The sequence below is a fragment of the Leucopleurus acutus genome (genome assembly GCF_964270905.1).
Source record: "Leucopleurus acutus genome assembly, chromosome: 8".
Taxonomy (NCBI): Eukaryota; Metazoa; Chordata; class Mammalia; order Artiodactyla; family Delphinidae; genus Leucopleurus; species Leucopleurus acutus.
Window position 1 is genome coordinate 17,928,558 of NC_139151.1, and position 18,885 is coordinate 17,947,442.

The following is an 18,885-nucleotide window of genomic DNA, read 5'->3' on the forward strand; positions in this document are numbered from 1 at the left end:
TTCATGAACGATTCACATCAATTTATCGTCATCGTGCAAACTTGAAGTCGGTTTTTACAGAAGGAGAAGTTGCAGAAGCCATGTTACTCCCTGGAGATGGGCCTCACTTGGTGGTGCGGATTCACCTTCTTCTTCACCCCATGACTCACTGATTCACTAGTTTCCTTGAAACCTGTTGTCTAGGAACAACACACTTCTTTCTGTGATCTTCCTTGGTTCAGCCATCAGTCTCAATGTTTATGATCATGAGAGAATTACTGTACTCTAGGCCAGAGCTCCTCAAACTGTAATGCACACACGAATGATTAGAGTCTCTTGTTAAAATGCAGATTCTGACTCAGTCAGTCTGGTGTGGTTTGAGATTCTTCATTTTTAATCATCTCTCAGGGATTTTCAAAACTACTGGTCAACCACACTGAACTAGCAGGGCTCTTTTGGGGGTGAGGGTTGCAGGGGTGGAGGGACACCCAGGTACCCTAATTCTATTTTTGGTACAAGTGAGGCTGCAAAAACCCATCTCCGTGGTGAACAACAGTGGTGATGAGAATGGGTGTGTGAACTGCCGTCCAGCTCCTTTTGAAAGTTAGCTCTTTGCTGGTCCTTCCTTAGAAGGCCACTAGACACTAACTGGAGTTGAACAGAGGTGACTGAGGAACACCCAGGGCCCACTTAACGGAGCTGAAAGCCCACTAATGTGCCTCACCTGGAAGGGCTCCCCACTCCTCCTCACTCTCCCTCCTCCCACCCTGAGCTCTGCCGTCCCCCCTCCGGATTCCCTTACCTGGCTCTTATCAGCTTCGAGTACTCTGTGGCTGAAGTCTCTTAACTGATCTTCTTGGCTCCAGCGTTTTCCCACCTCCCGTCTTCCCTCCCTCTCTGCACAAACGTTATCTTTCAGAACACAGGTGTGATCATTATCACTCCCTGGATTAAAATCACTTAATGGTTCCCTATTAATTACAAGATAAAGTGCAAATTCCCTAGCCTGGCCTACAGTGTCCTTCAATATCTGGACCTAATGACCTTTCTAGAAAGCGCCCCTTCCTGGCACTCTTCAGAGCATACCACACTCTTCCCTTTGTTCTAAACACACCACGATCCTTCCTTCTAGTGTCTCTTCTTCATCCTCTCTGGAATTTGCACCCCCACCCTGACAGGGTCATTCCTGGCTTCTCCAGCTTCCCATAGTGCATTAGCATCCTTGTGGCTAATGAGTCTCACCACACTGTGCTGTCCTTGTACGTACACATGTCTGTCTCCCTCGCAACACCGGGAACTTCATTTTTTTTTGGAATTTTATTTTACTTATATTTTTATACAGCAGGTTCTTATTAGTTATCTATTTTATACATATTAGTGTATACATGTCAATCCCAGTCTCTCAATTCATCACACCACCACCACCACCACTACCCCCACCCCTGCCACTTTCCCCCCTTGGTGCCCATATGTTTGTTCTCTACATCTGTGTCTCTATTTCTGCCCTGCAAACCAGTTCATCTGTACCATTTTTGTCGGTTCCCCATACATGCGTTAACATACGATATTTGTTTTTCTCTTCCTGACTCACTTCACTCTGTGTGACAGTCTCTAGGTCCATGCACGTCTCTACAAATGACCCCATTTCGTTCCTTTTTATGGCTGAGTAGTATTCCATTGTATATATGCCCATCGACAGATGAATGGATAAAGAAGATGCAATACATATATACATCAGGAACTTCTGGGCTGTTTACTCTGTTGACCACTGGAGACACAGCACTAGGGCTGTTTCTTTTCGACCTTGTGAAAATGTCTGAGCCATGGAAAAGCAAATGGTTAGCTTCAGAATATAACAGACAATTGGAATTAATCATTTCAAAAGCAAAATTAAGGAAATTCTTAATTAAGTTTGTTTGAAGTTCACAATTATATTTCATGAGAGATATGGGTACAACTTAATGTTTTGATGTTAAGAGACTTGTCTCCAAAAATGAGACTGCCTCAGTGTGAAGGTCTTAGTAAGTCCCCTAACAAGCATTGATTAAACACTTTCTCTGTAAACTGACTCTCTATTATGCTTTGGGACTACAAAGATGAAGAAGATAGTATGACTGTTCTCAAGGAGATACGATAATTATAATTTTTAGACCCATTTTACATGTGTAAAATCTGAGGCTTCAAGAGCTTAAGTAACTTTTGCAAGGTTTAGCTAATAACTGGCAGTGCTAGCAGTTGAACCTAGATCAAAATATTTTTAAAAAGGAAACCACCCTGTAAATAAATGACCATAGAACTATCAGTGTAATAAGTGCCGAGACTGACAATTACAACACACCATGAGCCAGAAGTCTAGGAACGTGGGGCGGTATCAGAGCTTCGTGGGGAAAGCGAATGACTTCCAGCTGGATCCTGCGGCATCCTCCATGGTCAGTTTACCTGCCTTTATACATAGCTTAGTAATAGATGGGTTTGAACTAATAATAATAACATTAAAAAACAAACTAGAGTCAGTCACCAATTTTTTTTTATTGGTTTGCTTCCTACATTCAAAGGTGTATTTTTACCTAAGGATCTCTATTGGGCTTCCCTGGTGGCGCAGTGGTTGAGAGTCCGCCTGCCGATGCAGGGGACACGGGTTCGTGCCCCGGTCCGGGAAGATCCCACATGCTGCGGAGCTGCTGGGCCCGTGAGCCATGGCCGCTGAGCCTGTGCGTCCGGAGTCTGTGCTCCGCAATGGGAGAGGCCACAACAGTGAGAGGCCCGAGTACCGCAGAAAAAAAAAAAAAAAAAAAAAGAAAGAATATCTGTTAGTGTCAAAGTATTATTGTCAAACTAAGCCAAATATTATTGTTAACTAAATTTTGTCTGTGCACTTTTCTTTCCTCCAGTGTCAAATGAAGGGGGAAATTACACCCCCCTCATGCCACAGTGACACACCACTTAGTGAAGGTTAGGTTTCTAGAGACCTCAAACATCCTGGATTAGTAAGCAGGAAAGGTCTTAGCACCAGTAGCTTTCTCAAAGCTCTTGCACTTAGTAATAAAGGAAGGAATTATCTTCAAGAAGTGACAGCCAGCATTGGAGGGAAGCATCAAGGACATATACAGGCCTGACAGCTGAGATTGTTTAGAGAAGGGCCACATAGTCCTACGTGTGTCATTAACTCATGTCATCCTCCTTAAATAGGAGCATAGGACAAAGTGGCAAGTCAGCAAGCTTTGTGGAAATTGTTTTTGTTTCATTTCATTTCGTTTTAATTTTGGCCTTCAGAGAGAGATTCAATGATATGGAAAGCTCACTTTTGTGGAACAGCGTATTCAGTAACTTGATATCTGAGGTGTTGACTGACGGTTGAGGTTTTCCAGCAAGGGTGTTGTGTGTTACATGACTAACCTAACACAACCTTAGAACACGGAAATGGTCCACTGAACTAATCATGACCGTATAATTAAAGGAGGGAAAACAGAAAATAAGTCATGTTTGTAGTGCTATAGATTGAACCTAATTTTAAATGTTCACTCCTCTGCCTGCAGCTGCTATTCACCTTATACTTTTCATACTGAGGATGGTTTTAGTTTGCAATTTAACATTAGTGATGAAGATGTTTTAATTTACTCTGTGCTTTTGTAGTTAGCCTTAGAATGAAAAGAATGCTCGCTAAAGCTCTGAAATTGAAAAAAAAGAATTCCAGCAGATCATGGAAGCTCATAAGAAGGTCCGAGCACTATAGACAGAGGCTGCATGGAGATAGCTGGAGAAGGAAAAGATTATATCCTTTATTTAGCATTTTTGGAGCTCGAAAAATACTGTTACTCACATTTCCTCACTCGATTCTCATGATAACCTTGGAGGAGAGATGCCATTTACCCTTTTGAAAATGTGAAAACAGATTTGGAGTTTTTCCCGGTTTCACCACCAGTAAGCTCAGAACTGCAGCACAAATTCCGTTTTTCCGAGTTTTATGGTCTCATTTTCCTTAGATGCCCTCTTAAGTGAAAATAAGGTACAAGTGATGTCCTTATCACGTATCTCTAATTTCAATGATGATTAATCAGCAGCCCACATTCAGATGATAACTAAACAAGTTATTTTCATAATGACACCGCTTTGGTTAGCTGCAGGGCCCCTCTGACTGACATAGGCTTTCCACCGGGGACTCGGCAGTCAGGAAAGTAGAATCTGGAATCTCCTTTGGCCACTCTCCATATGCAATCCCTTCATCAAACCCTGGCTTAAGAAGAGCTTTCTAACTCATATGTTTCTTCTCAGACTCAGCTGGGACCAACAACTCAAGAGCCCAGAGGTTAGAAAACCACCACTTGCTTTGTGACTGACGGATAATAGAGGGAATAACTCACCATAAGGGCCTTAGTCACAGAACCCAATTTTCCAGCTAAGAAACTGTCATTTCATAAAATAGTCCAAAGCTGCTTGGATTCCTGGTAGGAGATGTGAATAAGTTGAATGTTGCCATATTATTCAGCATGATGCTTATCATGGATTTACAGCTGTTTCTTCAACAAACCATATTACACACGCTCGGAATACCCTCTAGAATAAAGAATATGAAACATCCATCCCCTCCCATTTCCCCGGTTTCTGTTTCTGTAGTCATGTCAGTTGAGGTTGACATTCACTCTGAGTCCATATCTGATGTGTTCCAACTGATATCCTTACTTGCTTGTCCTGTCGGCTCTAAGCTTTAAATTTGGAAGGTGTTCAATGGCTCTTGTTGGCAAGAAAAATGAACGAGGAGATGTAGAGAGAGACTGCTATTACAGCCAAATTTCAGTCACATAGATTGTCAATACTAATGAATGCCCTTGAAGCAGACACTCTAAATGCCTGAAGTTGGAGTTGAACTGCATTTTGAGTCGGGATCATTCGGCAGAACAGACATCCTCTCTCTAAATACTAAAGGACCAGTATTTGGACTCTGGTTATAGAGCTAATTATATCGCTGTCACATATTGGAACATGCTGATTGCTGATGGATAGGCTTCAAATTCCTTCTAAGCTGTATTAGTTTAGTTTTAGTCCTAACTCACGGAAATCAGATACAGTAGATTCTTCCATTAGTTCCCCACCGTTCTTTTAGCATCATAAAATAAAGCCTCATTAACATACTGTAATTGTGACTAGTGCCACAGTTAAATAGACGGAGGTTTGGATATTGGTTCCAGCCACTTATTTAACCTCTCTAAATCTCAGTTTCCTCATCTGTATAATGGGGATGATGATAAGATATTGAACCACATAGGACTGTTGTGAGGATTAAATGAAATAACACAAAAAACAATGCATAGCGCCTGGCACACAGAAAACATTTTTAAAGTATTTAGCTATTGTTATCATACAGATAATTAAAATAATGCTCCCTCCAGAAATAATGGGAGTTTTCTTGATATTAAAAAAATTAAAATAATAATGAACGCTTTAGAAATGTGTTTCTCTTGCCTCCAGACGTGGAGAAAAGCAGTCACCTCCCTTTTCTTTTCTGTGTGTAGTAATCATTGTTACATGTGATAAGCCTTGTGATTTTAAATATCTTACACTAATTGTTAGTCTTTTAACACCCTGGAGGCAAACGTAAAGAAAAAAAAAAGTCAGCTTTTAGTAAGTTGAAGCAAGTGACCTGGGTTTAATAACAGTACCTCTCATCAAAGGGAAAGATGATATTAAATTGGGTGCTTAAAAGCAGGGTATAAAAAATAAGGGAACTGCACGTGCCATCTCCATTGAGACTTGAGCTTAAGGGTTGGAAGGAAATTCAATTTAAAGCACTTTGTAGAGGGGCAGTTACTGTAAACAATCTTCATCTCTAAATACGCTTAGCCTGTAGGGAAATTGAGAAGCATCAGTTAAGAAGAGACCACAGTAGAGGCTGCTGTCTCCGTAGCTTTGAGACAGAAATTTGTGAATTTCTTTTCAATTGGTTAGAAAAACAGGCAACATTGTATTTTCTTACAGAGTGAGGGCTCACCAGAGGCTGCTGCAGTGTGTATAGTAAATGGCTTGGCTACCAAGGTCTCTTCCCGGGTAAGGAAGAAGTCCAAGTTCCCTTAAGTATTTATAGGAATAATAGAACCTAATATGTGTGTCGTCCTTTGTGGTTTTCAGATATTTTAATGCGTATTTTGAGTTTTAATCATTTAAACCTTTTGTTTTCATGATGAATAGCTCATGGTTTGAGAAATGTGGATAGTTCTCTATATGAATTAAAATCGTCCATTCCCATTATCCCAGGCTTCAGCTAACTTTGGGACCAGTGACCACCCACCCCACTGGATGGTGTGAGGGTCTGTGCTTCATCAGTTACTGGCTTCCACCTGCACAATGCATCCATTTTAGAATGTGATTTTCTTTCCCAGTAGTCCATGCTCATGGACAGCAGAACTGTACAACTAGTTTTCACTCTGCAAAGTAGCCATTTAATATATCCCAGGGAATGGAATATCATATTATCAGTTCATTAGCAAAGTGGTTGGTGCAGAAGAGCAACAGTTGGCCTTCAGCACGCTCTGTCTGAAAGAGACAATGTATTTTGAAATGCTGGAACACTCCCCCTCTTTGAATTGCTACTGCAGCAGAGCAATATAAAACTGTTCTTTTATTCTTCTTTTGCCATAAACGAGCATCACAGAATCAAATCCATTGAGAAGAAACTCCTTGCTTTGCCAACACAATTAGTTTTGTAAGAAGCCTCTGTATTCAGATTGTTCTCCTCCAAGGTCCAAGTTGGATGGCTGTGGTTATTTTTTAATTAATATTTTTTTAAGAGCCTCTTTTCTCCCAAGAGCCTCTAAGAAGATTTAGCAGGCTTAAAATGACTGTTCCACAAGGTGATTTCAGTGCCATCTCACAAGCAGATAAAACAGTGACTTTCCCACTTTGGGGGCTCTGTTTTTTCCTCTCTCTTTTAATTCTCAGAAAACGTGTCCACTGGAGGAAGTTTTTCTTCAGGGTGAGGCTGTCTTCTCTCCAAAAAAGATGCTATCTTTTTGATGAACGAAAATGCCATGAAACCTGTCCAGCTATGAAAAGGAGTGAGAGGAGAAGAAAGTCTGGGATTTTCACATTTCATTGTGAAGAGCAAAAGGATTCAGTGATTATTATTATCTTTTATGGTTTATTCTTATATTCCTCTTTCTTTGATTGCCTTCGCTTCTTGGATAAGTGGATTTTAATGGAAAAGCTAATTCAGATCTTCATGTTTAGTGGACGGGTATCACTCCCCACAAACATTCTATAGAGGGCATTGAACCTCTGCGCTTTATGGGGTCAGGCAGCTCAGATCATAAGCATCATAATTGCTTGGCCCTCTTGGTGCTGTGGGCTCTGATTAAAAAGTCCTATTGAGCTCAGTCTTTTAAGAGGAAGGCTTCTAATGCGATGGTTAAAACTGAAATAGCATAGGCGCAGCTGCTGTAACTACTTTCTTTTGTCACAGTATTCCTGGAAAAGAGTTTTCACACATCTAATCAATGTTTCCTTTCACAAAAGAGATTCTCATCCTATATGTAAATACCAGTTGGACTGTATTGACCAACAGTCAATACAGTTGAACTGCTTGACCGCGGTTCTTCAGCCTTAATGCTGAAAACCAATAGACCCAAAGGTAAAAACAGCTTGATGCTTATTCGTCTTTAAAGTTAAGGCTCGGGTCACCTTTGGTTTGGCATGGTATAAGAGCTCATTCTCTTGCAAGAGAAAAGCAGAAACAGCTCTTCCTACAAATGAAATAGCACAAGATTAAAGGATTTCATGGGGACAAGAGAATCTTGACATGGTCCTTTGCAATAACTTTTGTCCTGTTTTAAATCCTGAACTTTCCAATTTGTAAGGTGATGGTGGAATTATCAAAATCTATTCACTAGGTCGATTTTGTTAGCCTTAGCTCCATCAAAACCTGGGTTTGGGAACTCTGAAGGCAAAATCTGGCCGTGCTTTTTCAGAGCTACTCCTTCTAAAAGGGATATTGCAAGACATGAGATGTGCAAAACTGGACCTTTGTGTAAGTTGGTGTGGCTGAACGCACTGTGGCAAGTCACCACTATGAGCATCAGTATTCTTGGCTGTCCCTCCTTCGTGTGCATTTTTGAGTTAAAGGTGAAATTCCATCTTTAACCCCCTTGTGGTTGTCTGAACAGTGATTAATGAACTAGATGTGATTCCTTGCAGACCTTTCAAAGGATGGATGAAGGATGGAATTTCAGCCTTGTGTTTTTTTTTTTTTTTTTGAAACCAGGCCTTTTGCATCATACAGCTTTTAAAATCAATGTCCTTTTTTGAATGCTGAGAAAACAAAGGGAACGTCTCAAAAGTGTATGCAGCTTGACACAATAGGCCTTAATTGGTGTCAAGGAGATGTTGGGATGAATGGGGAAATGCCCATTTAGCTGGTAAGACTGAAAAGTGGAGCCTTGTTACGAGCTCTCATCTCAACGTATTTAAACTATAGCAAAACTGAAACATATTTGCAATATAGATCATAATGACTCCAAAGGAGCCATTATACTCTATTATGTAATTACATAATCAAAGCATGCATAGTAATCAGCTTTTGGAATTCAATGCTAATCAAACATACCTATAGTATGTGTTTAAGCCAAAATAGAGAACGTTAATTTGCCATTAGTCAACTAAACAAGAATGTGTATACAGAATATTCATGAATTGCTTAATGTTGTGTCAGATGATATTTTTTTGTTTTGTATTCAGGGGAAATCAACAATTTTAATTGAAGAAAAAACCAGCACTGAGGGAAGATTACTCTTTAACTTGCTGTTCAAAAATTTGCCTCACCTTTTTACTGATTATAAAAGGAGATTAGATTAAATTCAATATTTTTTTTTCCTTCCATAAGCTCAAGTGATACAGCAGTAATTATATAACAGGAGATTCTTAGGAGATCCTGACCATCTCCATGCCATAGGATAAAGTGTTATGAATACTACACTTGAAACAAAGCTTTTAATAAATAAATAAACAAACACACCTTGAGCATCTCTTGCTTTTGTAATTAGAAGCAAATCAATAAATGTTATTTAGAAATAACCAAGAATAGAAATACCTTGATGAGCCATCAGGAGATGGGGCCTCATACTTGCCATGTGACCTTACTTACATATCTCCTCCCTGGGCCTCACTGTCTTTATCTATAAAATGAGAGAGTTGATCTGGAGGTTCCTTTTAGTTCTGTTGGCCTTGGTTTCCACAAGGCTTCTATGAAAAAGAAGGTGACACAGAGGAAATGCTTTGGTCCGTGCCACGTACTCTTGCCCACTCAGTTATCTGTTGAGTTGGTTTATCTTATTTTAACTCTGAGCTTGTGAACTGTATGGTTCGCATTCATACTTATTTTGACCATTGAGTAGACAGTCCTTGGAGCAGTCAACAAATTCGACTTTACTGTTTGGGATAGCAAAACATGGATGAGAATAAAAAGGTTAAGAGTAGCTTTGTAAACAGCAGACAGATTGAATGCTTTTGATTTTAAATAAATATTCTAGTATTCACAAAGGTTGAAGGATTGTCTCTCTTCGAAATAAAGAATTGTATTTATGTTGAAGAGGGCTCACCCTTAACCTTAATCCACGGTTGATAGACCCATCGTTTTCTGTTTCGGTTTTTTTTTTTTTTTTGGCCACGCCTCGTGGCACGTGGGACCTCAGTTCCCCGACCAGGGATGGAATCTGCGTCCCCTGCGGTGGAAGCGTGGAGTCTTAACCACTGGACTGCCAGGGAAGTCCTGGACCCATCGTTTTCGACACAGGTTCTCACTGTCTTTTATTTGCACATTGGATGACTGAAAATGTTACTGTAATATTTAAAGGGGTCTAAATTCTTTCATCAAAAGCTTTTGTGGCTTGAACTTCAAATAATTTATTTTCAAATTACTTTTACTGTAATTCTTATTAATTCAAATAGGTTTCTGATTTGATATAAAACTCTGTAAATGCAAGGAACAGTTTAATGAATTGAAAGATAGGATTGAGTCTTTTAAAGGAAGTGTACGAAATATGCTGACAATAATTGCTTAGATAGAAATCACATCTTAATGGCTTTGTTAATGATTTATAGTGAACGCTGTGTTTACGTTGACTTGGAGGAACATGTGCAGTTAGAAAGATTTCTCCCTCTGGGTTTCAGCAGAATCTTACTTTTTTTTTTTTCTTTTCCTGAAATGTACTCAGTTCTAAGGCTAGCTCTCAGAAACGTTAGCAGGAATTGCAGAGCCTCTGTTGGTGATGGTTGTATTTGGGTTGGGGTAAGGGGTTTTTCTTTCAAGTTGGGCACGTAACTGATATGGTTGTAAAAATGGGATCCAACAGAAATGAGAATGGGGGAAAAGCCATTTGAAGCTTAAAGACACAGGGCTCACATACCAATAAGAAATAAATGTTTCCAGTAGTGGGATTGCTGGGTCATATGGTAGTTCTATTTGTAGCTTTTTAAGGAACCTCCATACTGTTCTCCACAGTGGCTGTATCAATTTACATTCCCACCAACAGTGTAAGAGGGTTCCCTTTTCTCCACACCCTCTCCAGCATTTATTGTTTGTAGATTTTTTGATGATGGCCATTCTGACTGGTGTGAGATGATATCTCATTGTAGTTTTGATTTGCATTTCTCTCATGATTAGTGATGTTGAGCATTCTTTCATGTGTTTGTTGGCACTCTGTATATCTTCTTTGGAGAAATGTCTATTTAGGTCTTCTGCCCATTTTTGGATTGGGTTGTTTGTTTTTTTGTTATTAAGCTGCATGAGCTGCTTATAAATTTTGGAGATCAATCCGTTGTCAGTTGCTTCATTTGCAAATATTTTCTCCCATTCTGAGGGTTGTCTTTTGGTCTTCTTTATGGTTTCCTTTGCTGCGCAAAAGCTTTTAAGTTTCATTAGGTCCCATTTGTTTACTCTTGTTTTTATTTCCATTTCTCTAGGAGGTGGGTCAAAAAGGACCTTGCTGTGATTTATATCATAGAGTGTTCTGCCTATGTTTTCCTCTAAGAGTTTGATAGTTTCTGGCCTTACATTTAGGTCTTTAATCCATTTTGAGCTTATTTTTGTGTACGGTGTTAGGGAGTGATCTAATTTCATACTTTTACATGTAGCTGTCCAGTTTTCCCAGCACCACTTATTGAATAGGCTGTCCTTTCTCCACTGTACATTTCTGCCTCCTTTGTCAAAGATAAGCAGCAATCCCACTACTGGGCATATACCCTGAGAAAACCATAATTCAAAAAGAGTCATGTACGAAAATGTTCATTGCAGCTCTATTTACAATAGCCCAGAGATGGAAACAACCTAAGTGTCCATCATCGGATGAATGGATAAAGAAGATGTGGCACATATATACAATGGAATATTACTCAGCCATAAAAAGAGACGAAATTGAGCTATTTGTAATGAGGTGGATAGACCTAGAGTCTGTCATACAGAGTGAAGTAAGTCAGAAAGAGAGAGACAAATACCGTATGCTAACACATATATATGGAATTTAAAAAAAAAATGTCATGAAAAACCTAGGGGTGAAACAGGAATAAAGACACAGACTTACTAGAGAATGGACTTGAGGCTATGGGGAGGGGGAAGGGTAAACGGTGACAAAGCGATAAAGAGGCATGGACATATATACACTACCAAACGTAAGGTAGATAGCTAGTGGGAAGCAGCCGCATAGCACAGGGAGATCAGCTCGGTGCTTTGTGACCGCCTGGAGGGGTGGGATAGGGAGGGTGGGAGGGAGGGAGACGCAAGCGGGAAGAGATATGGGAATATATGTATATATATAACTGATTCATTTTGTTGTGAAGCTGAAACTAACATACCATTGTAAAGCAATTATACTCCAATAAAGATGTTAAAAAAAAAATAAAAAAAAAAAAATAAAAGGTGATAGAAATAAAAAAAAAAAAAAAAAGAAATAAATGTTTCAAAAACATGCAAGTTTTTTGCCTCTTTAGAAAGTCTCAACTTAGGTACCATTTGGAGGGGAAGAATTAATAACCCCAAAGCTTTAATTAGTGTAACATTTCGATAACTCTGGTGGCTTTTTTAATGGCTACGTTGATCATTGGCAGGATGATTTTTTTGTTGGTTTGGTTGGGTTTTTTTGGACAGCCTGTATTGTTGGTTGGACTTTTGCCTATTTAGACAACCTGACTATGCTGATTTCATGTTAGGTTCAGTCTTCCACACAGCAGAGGATTAAAAAGAAAGGTTCCCCTAATACGATTTTGCAACTGAAAGAGTAGAACAGGGGACCTTATTTGCTCTTTCTCTGGTCAAGCTGTCTTCCCAGTAAAGAGTCATTGGTGCTCCTCGAGTCAGGAAGAGTTTACATAGTTGCCATAGTATAAACCGAATTCTGTTCCAACTGTGACTTGCCCTTTTATTATAGACTTGACTGGAGAGACTTCCCCGGTGTAAATGAAGTGCTTTATTTATTAACAGCCAGGCAGCGGGGGCCAGAGCCCTCGGTGCTGGCAAACGCTGGCCGTGCACTGGTAATAAAGGCATTCTCCAGGGGCAGTGTGCTGAGTGCTAAAAGAAGGAAGCAGTAGTAAACAAGGTGTTTTACATTCAGGACAGTTTCTCTCTCATCTTGAAGTGTGTAATTGTGTTCTGGATAAATTATGGAAATAAAAAAAATTCAGAAGTTGCTCATAGGGAAATCACCCTCTTTAAAAACAAGTAAATTTTCCAAGTCAGAGCCAGTAGATCCTTGGCAACAAATCTTGAGGTTGGCTGGTTAAAAAGTACAAACTGTATGGGCTGGAGAATCTGACGTAACTGGGTTCAAACACCAGCTCGGCCACTTAGCTGAATTCCATTAGGCAGCTTATTTCAATTTCTCCGTGTCTCAGGTTCTTAATCTTTAAAGTGGAGACATTGAAAACTCCAGGAGTTTGAGAAGGAAAAGCGTGCAAAGCCACTAGCACAACGCCTAGCGTCAGAGCAACGTACGTTCCCTTCTCCCAGTCCCGGTGCCTGAGAATGCTATTTCTTATTTCAGCTTCTTGCTCCAAGATTTGCCCCATCACCCCGGCCTTCAGGCAGTTCTCTTGTTGGTCAAATAGATTCCAACCCAGGCTTAGTGTTCTGTGTAATGCATTTACATAGTGTTTATAACAAAATGAGGTTCCAGGAAAGAATCCATGAGTTAAGTCAACTGATGATTGAATTAATGGGGGATTTCTGAGTCCACTGCATTCCCAAGCCCACTCCAGCCCTAACCAGCTCAGCTGAAATGGTCTTTACTGATCATCAAAATAAATTTTATCTTTTTTTTTTTTTTTTTTGCTTTCGGTAATATGCTTTTTCTTCCTTGTAATGAATGTCCTGGCAACTTCTAGAGTACTTTGGGAGACCTGCTTGCGAGAGAATGGGCCTCTCTAATGCCAGAGTTTTATTTTTAGAATTTGTGGGTCAGATAGGGAAGTTGTAGGGAATACAGTTGCTGTTATAAATTAAAAGCCAGTTTGATTCCGTCTCTTAAACCTCACCCACATATACCAACTAGCAGTCAAAAATGTCTATACGTGTCAGACGTTGTTCCACCCTTAAAATAAATTACCTTGCTGATAACAGCCTTATTTAATGGCTACAGTATATTGTACCTACTTGATTTCTTTTGCCCAGAATGTGTGCTATTTCTGCCCTGATGGTATATCTGCTAATTGAATTTTAGAAAATCGGAAGAGTTTGTTAAATGGATTATTTAAGAAAGGCACCAAAGTTACCTGTTTGTAGCCTTCTGCTACACATCAAATTGTGTTTTGTAACAACCTAATTGTCATGATATCTGTTTCAAGGGGAAATTTATCAAGTCACAGTGCACCCTTCTGTTTGGAAGAAATAGTTGCGGACGTGAGCAGAAATTATTTTTACATAAAGGCTTCAGGCGGTTAGGAGTACTGACATACATATCATATTTTCATCACTGTCATTCGCTTCCTTTGCCTCAACTAAATAGGTCATTATTATTCCATTGCAGCCATCTTATGACGCTCCAAGCATGGAGCTCTGTGTAATATAACTACTGTCCAGCTGACCCATATAATTTATTGGTGACTTTTACAGAGTGACATCCTTGGGCCACCACCATCAGTCAAGGCACTTTGATATCTTGCAACACTTATAATTTTTTAGCATTTGTATTGTAACCATGTTAACATAGCTACGTATTGTCATTTTCTGAGACAGTGGATTTTAGGTTGGCCTTAGCAATTTCAAAAACTAATACAGTAGTGATGATGATACCACCATGGATTTGCAGAGCCTGTTATGTGCCAGAGCACAGCAAGGGCAAACATTTGCAGATGGCAAAAGTTTTACCTGAATGATTTACTCAGTAATGACACATTAAAGGGATCTGATCTTATATTATTTAATTATAAGTAATCAATAAGAATGTTTAGACTTTTTAAGAAACGTACAAACAAAAAATCCCTCTGGCTCTGTTTTATTACTTTCCTTGCTTTAAATACAAAACCACAGTCAACTCCTCTGCTCCTGTCTCCTTTGCAAATGTTTTATAGCCTTAATATGAATATAGACAGAATATACTAGGGTTCTGAATAAAGACTAAAATTAGAGTGGATGGTTATTTCCACAGTAACTATTCTATTAGAGCTTAATTGAATTGCACTTGGCTTTAAGTCCCAGCATCTGCAAGATGGTAGTCAGGATCTATAAGGCCAAAGGGATTAAGGCCTTTCACTGGGTAGCCTTTCCATGTGTTCCTTTTATAAGCTGAAGATTCTTATTTGTGTTGCTAATAAACTTCCTTTAGGTAGAAGAAATCTCCTCCACAATCCGGTAGACTGGTTTGATAGTCTCACCTCCTCAAGGCAAGTCCCATGTTTCGAGACAGAATAGCATTTGAATCATGCAGTTTAACGTTTCCTTACTAGATTGGGTTACCCTGAGGAAACGGGGTATTGTCCTTTCTGTACAGACCTCCCCGCCAGGGCCAGCAAAACCACCTTGAAAAGCTTGCTCAATTGGCAGGAATTCCCTTTCCCTTGTTTTAGTCTCAGATCTGGGAATAAACTGCTCCCCCCAGCTGGGTTCTGAATTCTGTGTTTGTCACGGTGACCCACTGAGGAAAAAATAAGCATGACTTCGTCTCCTCTGATCACTCTTCCTCTTTGATATTATTCTCTAACACTCTTCAGCCCACTAAGCTTTCACTGCTGGATCAAGCTAGGGAAGATTTACCTTTACACTTGCTATAAGCCCTGTGGGCCTCGTTCTCACACCCAGGTTACTTCCCTGGATCAGAGGTCTCAAGGTTGGGTTTCCGTTTGCTCCGCTCCTCAAGCTTCAAGAATTTTTGTTTATCTGTGCCTCTAATAATTTTTTCCTTATCCCTCTAGTTGCCTCTTTTCTAATCCTCTCCCGTAGGCTGGTCTATTTCTAGGTGGATTTGGCTTAAAGCCATCTTAGACGTCCCTTCTCACACTTCCCAACTGTATCCTGCCAAAAAAGGATCCTTCAGCAGAAATATGAGAGCAGGTGGAAATCCTCCATTTACTCAAATTGCGTCTCTATTTATGCGGTCTCATTTTTTTTTTTAGAATAGTACTTATCTTTGACCTTTGTTTCTTAATGTGACAGGTTTTTTTTAGAGAGTGAATAAGCCACCCTGAGTTGATATATAATTACATAGAGAGCTCCTTGAGAGCAGGGACCGTGAGCTTTCATTCTTGTATCCACACTACTGGCAACACGTACAGTTGCTTAGTTGGGATTTGACATCTAGAGAAGTGATGGTGGTGATGATGATAGCAGCTACCATTTATTCAGTTTTACGAAAGGTAGCCACAGTGCTAAATGCTTTACACTGATTATCTTTTTTTTTTCTTTAAATTTGTTTATTTATGTATTTATTTTTGGCTGCGTTGGGTCTTCGTTGCTGCACGCGAGCTTTCTCTAGTTGTGAGCGGGGGCTGCTCTTCGCTGCGGAGCACGGGCTCTAGAGCGCAGGCTCAGTAGTTGTGGCGCACGGGCTTAGTTGCTCTGCGGCATGTGGGATCTTTCCAGATCAGGGTTCGAACTCGTGTCCCCTTCATTGGCAGGTGGATTCTTAACCACTGTGCCACCAGGGAAGTCCCTGATTATCTTTCTTAATCCTCCCAACAGCTCTGTGAGATAGCTTTTAATCACTATCCCCACTTTACAGATGAGACATTGTCTCAGGGACTTTAAATAGTTTGCCTAAAATCTTACAGCTAAAAAGCAATGTCTCTTGTCCCCTCCCTGATTGACCATTGTACCTATTGCCTATATTATACTTTTTGTTCTGTAAGTGGGAATTAGGGATCAGTTTTCACCAATATTGCAGCTTCTTAGAGGCTAGGACAATGTCTTATACTACTAAATCCCCTGCTATGCCTGGTGCGGAATTGGACATTCAACAATTATTTCATCTTTTGCTTTTGAAGTCTCCTCTCCTCCTACCTGTGCTGTGGATCGTTTAGGACATTTATGAGGGGCCCTGGCTACTGTCACTTATCCTAGAAGTAACAAAGTAGAGCAGATCTGGAGATAATCCAGATATCAGTGGATCTGAAAGCCTAGACTTTTTGACATGTTCTGTAAGAGATTTTCTAAATGGCTGGAAGGGGGTGGTCTGTAGAAGGGGCGTGGTTCAGGACTGCCTGGAGCAGTCCTGAAACTACATGAAGATGTAGTTTCTGAGAACAGAGTAATAAAGTGAACTGTAAGGCTTCCCAGGATTTTACTGAGTTTCCAAAGGGTCATAGTCAGGTCCCCACCCCTACGCAATAAATAACGGAACTGCCTATACTTTGGGAATCTTGACATCCACTAACAAGGTGAGATTGTTTACTGAGCCCTCCCACCTACTTCTATTAAGTGACCCCTTGAGTTTTCTGTGAGGTGACCAAATAGCTCAAGGGCATTTGAGCTGAGGTTCAGTACAGTCATTCCTTGGTATCCGTGGGGGATTGGTTCCAGGACCCCCACAGACACCAAAAACCTCAGGATCCTCAAGTCCTTTCTATAAAAGGTATACTTTAGGGCTTCCCTGGTGGCACAGTGGTTGAGAGTCCGCCTGCCGATGCAGGGGGCACGGGTTCATGTCCCAGTCCGGGAAGATCCCACATGCCGTGGAGCGGCAGGGCCCGTGAGCCACAGCCGCTGAGCCTGCGCGTCCGGAGCCTTTGTTCCGCAACAGGAGAGGCCATGACAGTGAGAGGCCCAAGTACCCAAAAAAAAAAAAAAAAAAGTATACTTTAAGTCATCTCTAGATTACTTATAATACCCAATACAATGTAAATGTTATGTAAATAGTGGTAAAAACAATGTAAGCACTATGTAAATAGTTGCTGTCGTGCAAATTCAAGTTTTGCTTTGGGGAACATTCTGGAATTTTTTTTTCTTTTTAGTATTTTCGATCTGTTGTTGGTTGAATCTGCGGATGCCGAACCCGCAGATAAGGAAGGCTGATGTATACATATTTCCCCTACTCCGTTTGTGGGAGCTGCTGTTCCTCATGACAGCCAATACTCTTACCTTTCCATACCTCTCCAGCATACTACTTGGCTAGTAAAAACACTGGAGGCTGGAGCATGGACATCACAACTTCTGACAACACGTTGATTCCAGGCTTAGTTGTATTTTGCCCCTAGATCTAGCTCAGCTTAACAGACTCGTGTTGTGGACTATTGGAGAGAGGTGTGTGAGCCTTACCAAATATGGCTCCTCCTGTCTATTTTCTTTTTTGGCCACGCAGCTTGTGGGATGTTAGTTCCCTAACCAGGGCGTGAACCCGCTCCCTTGGCAGTGAAAGCTCGGAGTCCTAACCACTCGACCTTCAGGGAATTCCCATCGTGTCTATTTTCTAATTCACTTCTTGTTTCTTTCTAATTCACTTCTTGTTTCTCATTTTAATTGATCCTATTAACCAAATTTTAATTGATGGAATTTTTTTCTCCTTTTTCTAAAGGTGATGGACAGAATTTGTTTACGAAAGATGTGACAGTGATCGAGGGAGAAGTTGCAACCATCAGCTGCCAGGTCAACAAGAGTGACGACTCTGTTATCCAACTACTGAATCCCAACAGACAGACCATTTATTTCAGGGACTTCCGGCGTAAGTTTCCATCTCTATAGCATTAGATGGCAACTTTTTTTCCTACACATTGTCTTGATAAAGAGATTGCGAAGGCCTCCTTTTTTTTCTTTTTTTTAATTTAATGTTAGATGCTTAAAGTTTAATCAGTTCTTCAGAGGAAAGAAGAGACATGCAATCATAATCTTCCTACTTAATAGAAACCTTGAATGGTCCTTTTTTAAAAGTAAGGCAGTCTTGCTTTGCAATAGGAATTGATTGTAGTAATTCAAGGTGAATTGCCGTTGAGTCCCAAATGCTTAGCTGACACAAACAACTCAAATAGGGTAAAGCAAGGAAAATATAGCATTCTCAAAGGTAATCTGTTTGGTTTGAAGACTGAAGTTTCCTAGGCAATCTGTGCCTATAAAGACAAAACCAAATCTCCTGTCATCATAGCCTGTGGTAGATGGAGGTGCCCATGTGCTGAAATCCTTCCAAATATAAGATCACAAAAGCCAGTAATCGAAACTTAATTGTATATCATAGCAGTGGTTCAGATGGGTGTCAGGGTTTGGCAAGAGCAAGAATCAGGTCTTTCGAAAAACTGCGATTTGAGAGCGTTGGTGCCTAACCAAAGTAGGTGTCAGGCATGTCGCCTCCTGCCCACTTGTCCCCATTCTCCCCAACACCTCAGAACATTCATGACCTGTGGAAAGCGTTATGAACATAAGGAACATTAAGAGGACTATGGAGGGTTAAAGGAGAGAAGCCAGCTTCTCATTGTTAGAATGAATTTTTGTCATTAGTATATACTGAT

General features: G+C 40.3%; 1 protein-coding gene across 2 annotated transcripts in view; it reads left to right on the forward strand.

Annotated features, from left to right (window-relative positions):
• Window positions 1–18,885, forward strand: part of CADM1 (cell adhesion molecule 1) — a gene marked incomplete at its 5' end in the record, with an annotated part of 336,121 nt that overhangs the window by 250,333 nt on the left and 66,903 nt on the right. For both annotated transcript variants that reach the window (XM_082844839.1, XM_082844840.1), the window contains one exon: window positions 17,961–18,107. In XM_082844839.1, coding sequence (XP_082700965.1) covers window positions 17,961–18,107 — 147 coding nt within the window. The remainder of the gene's footprint in view (window positions 1–17,960; window positions 18,108–18,885) is intronic.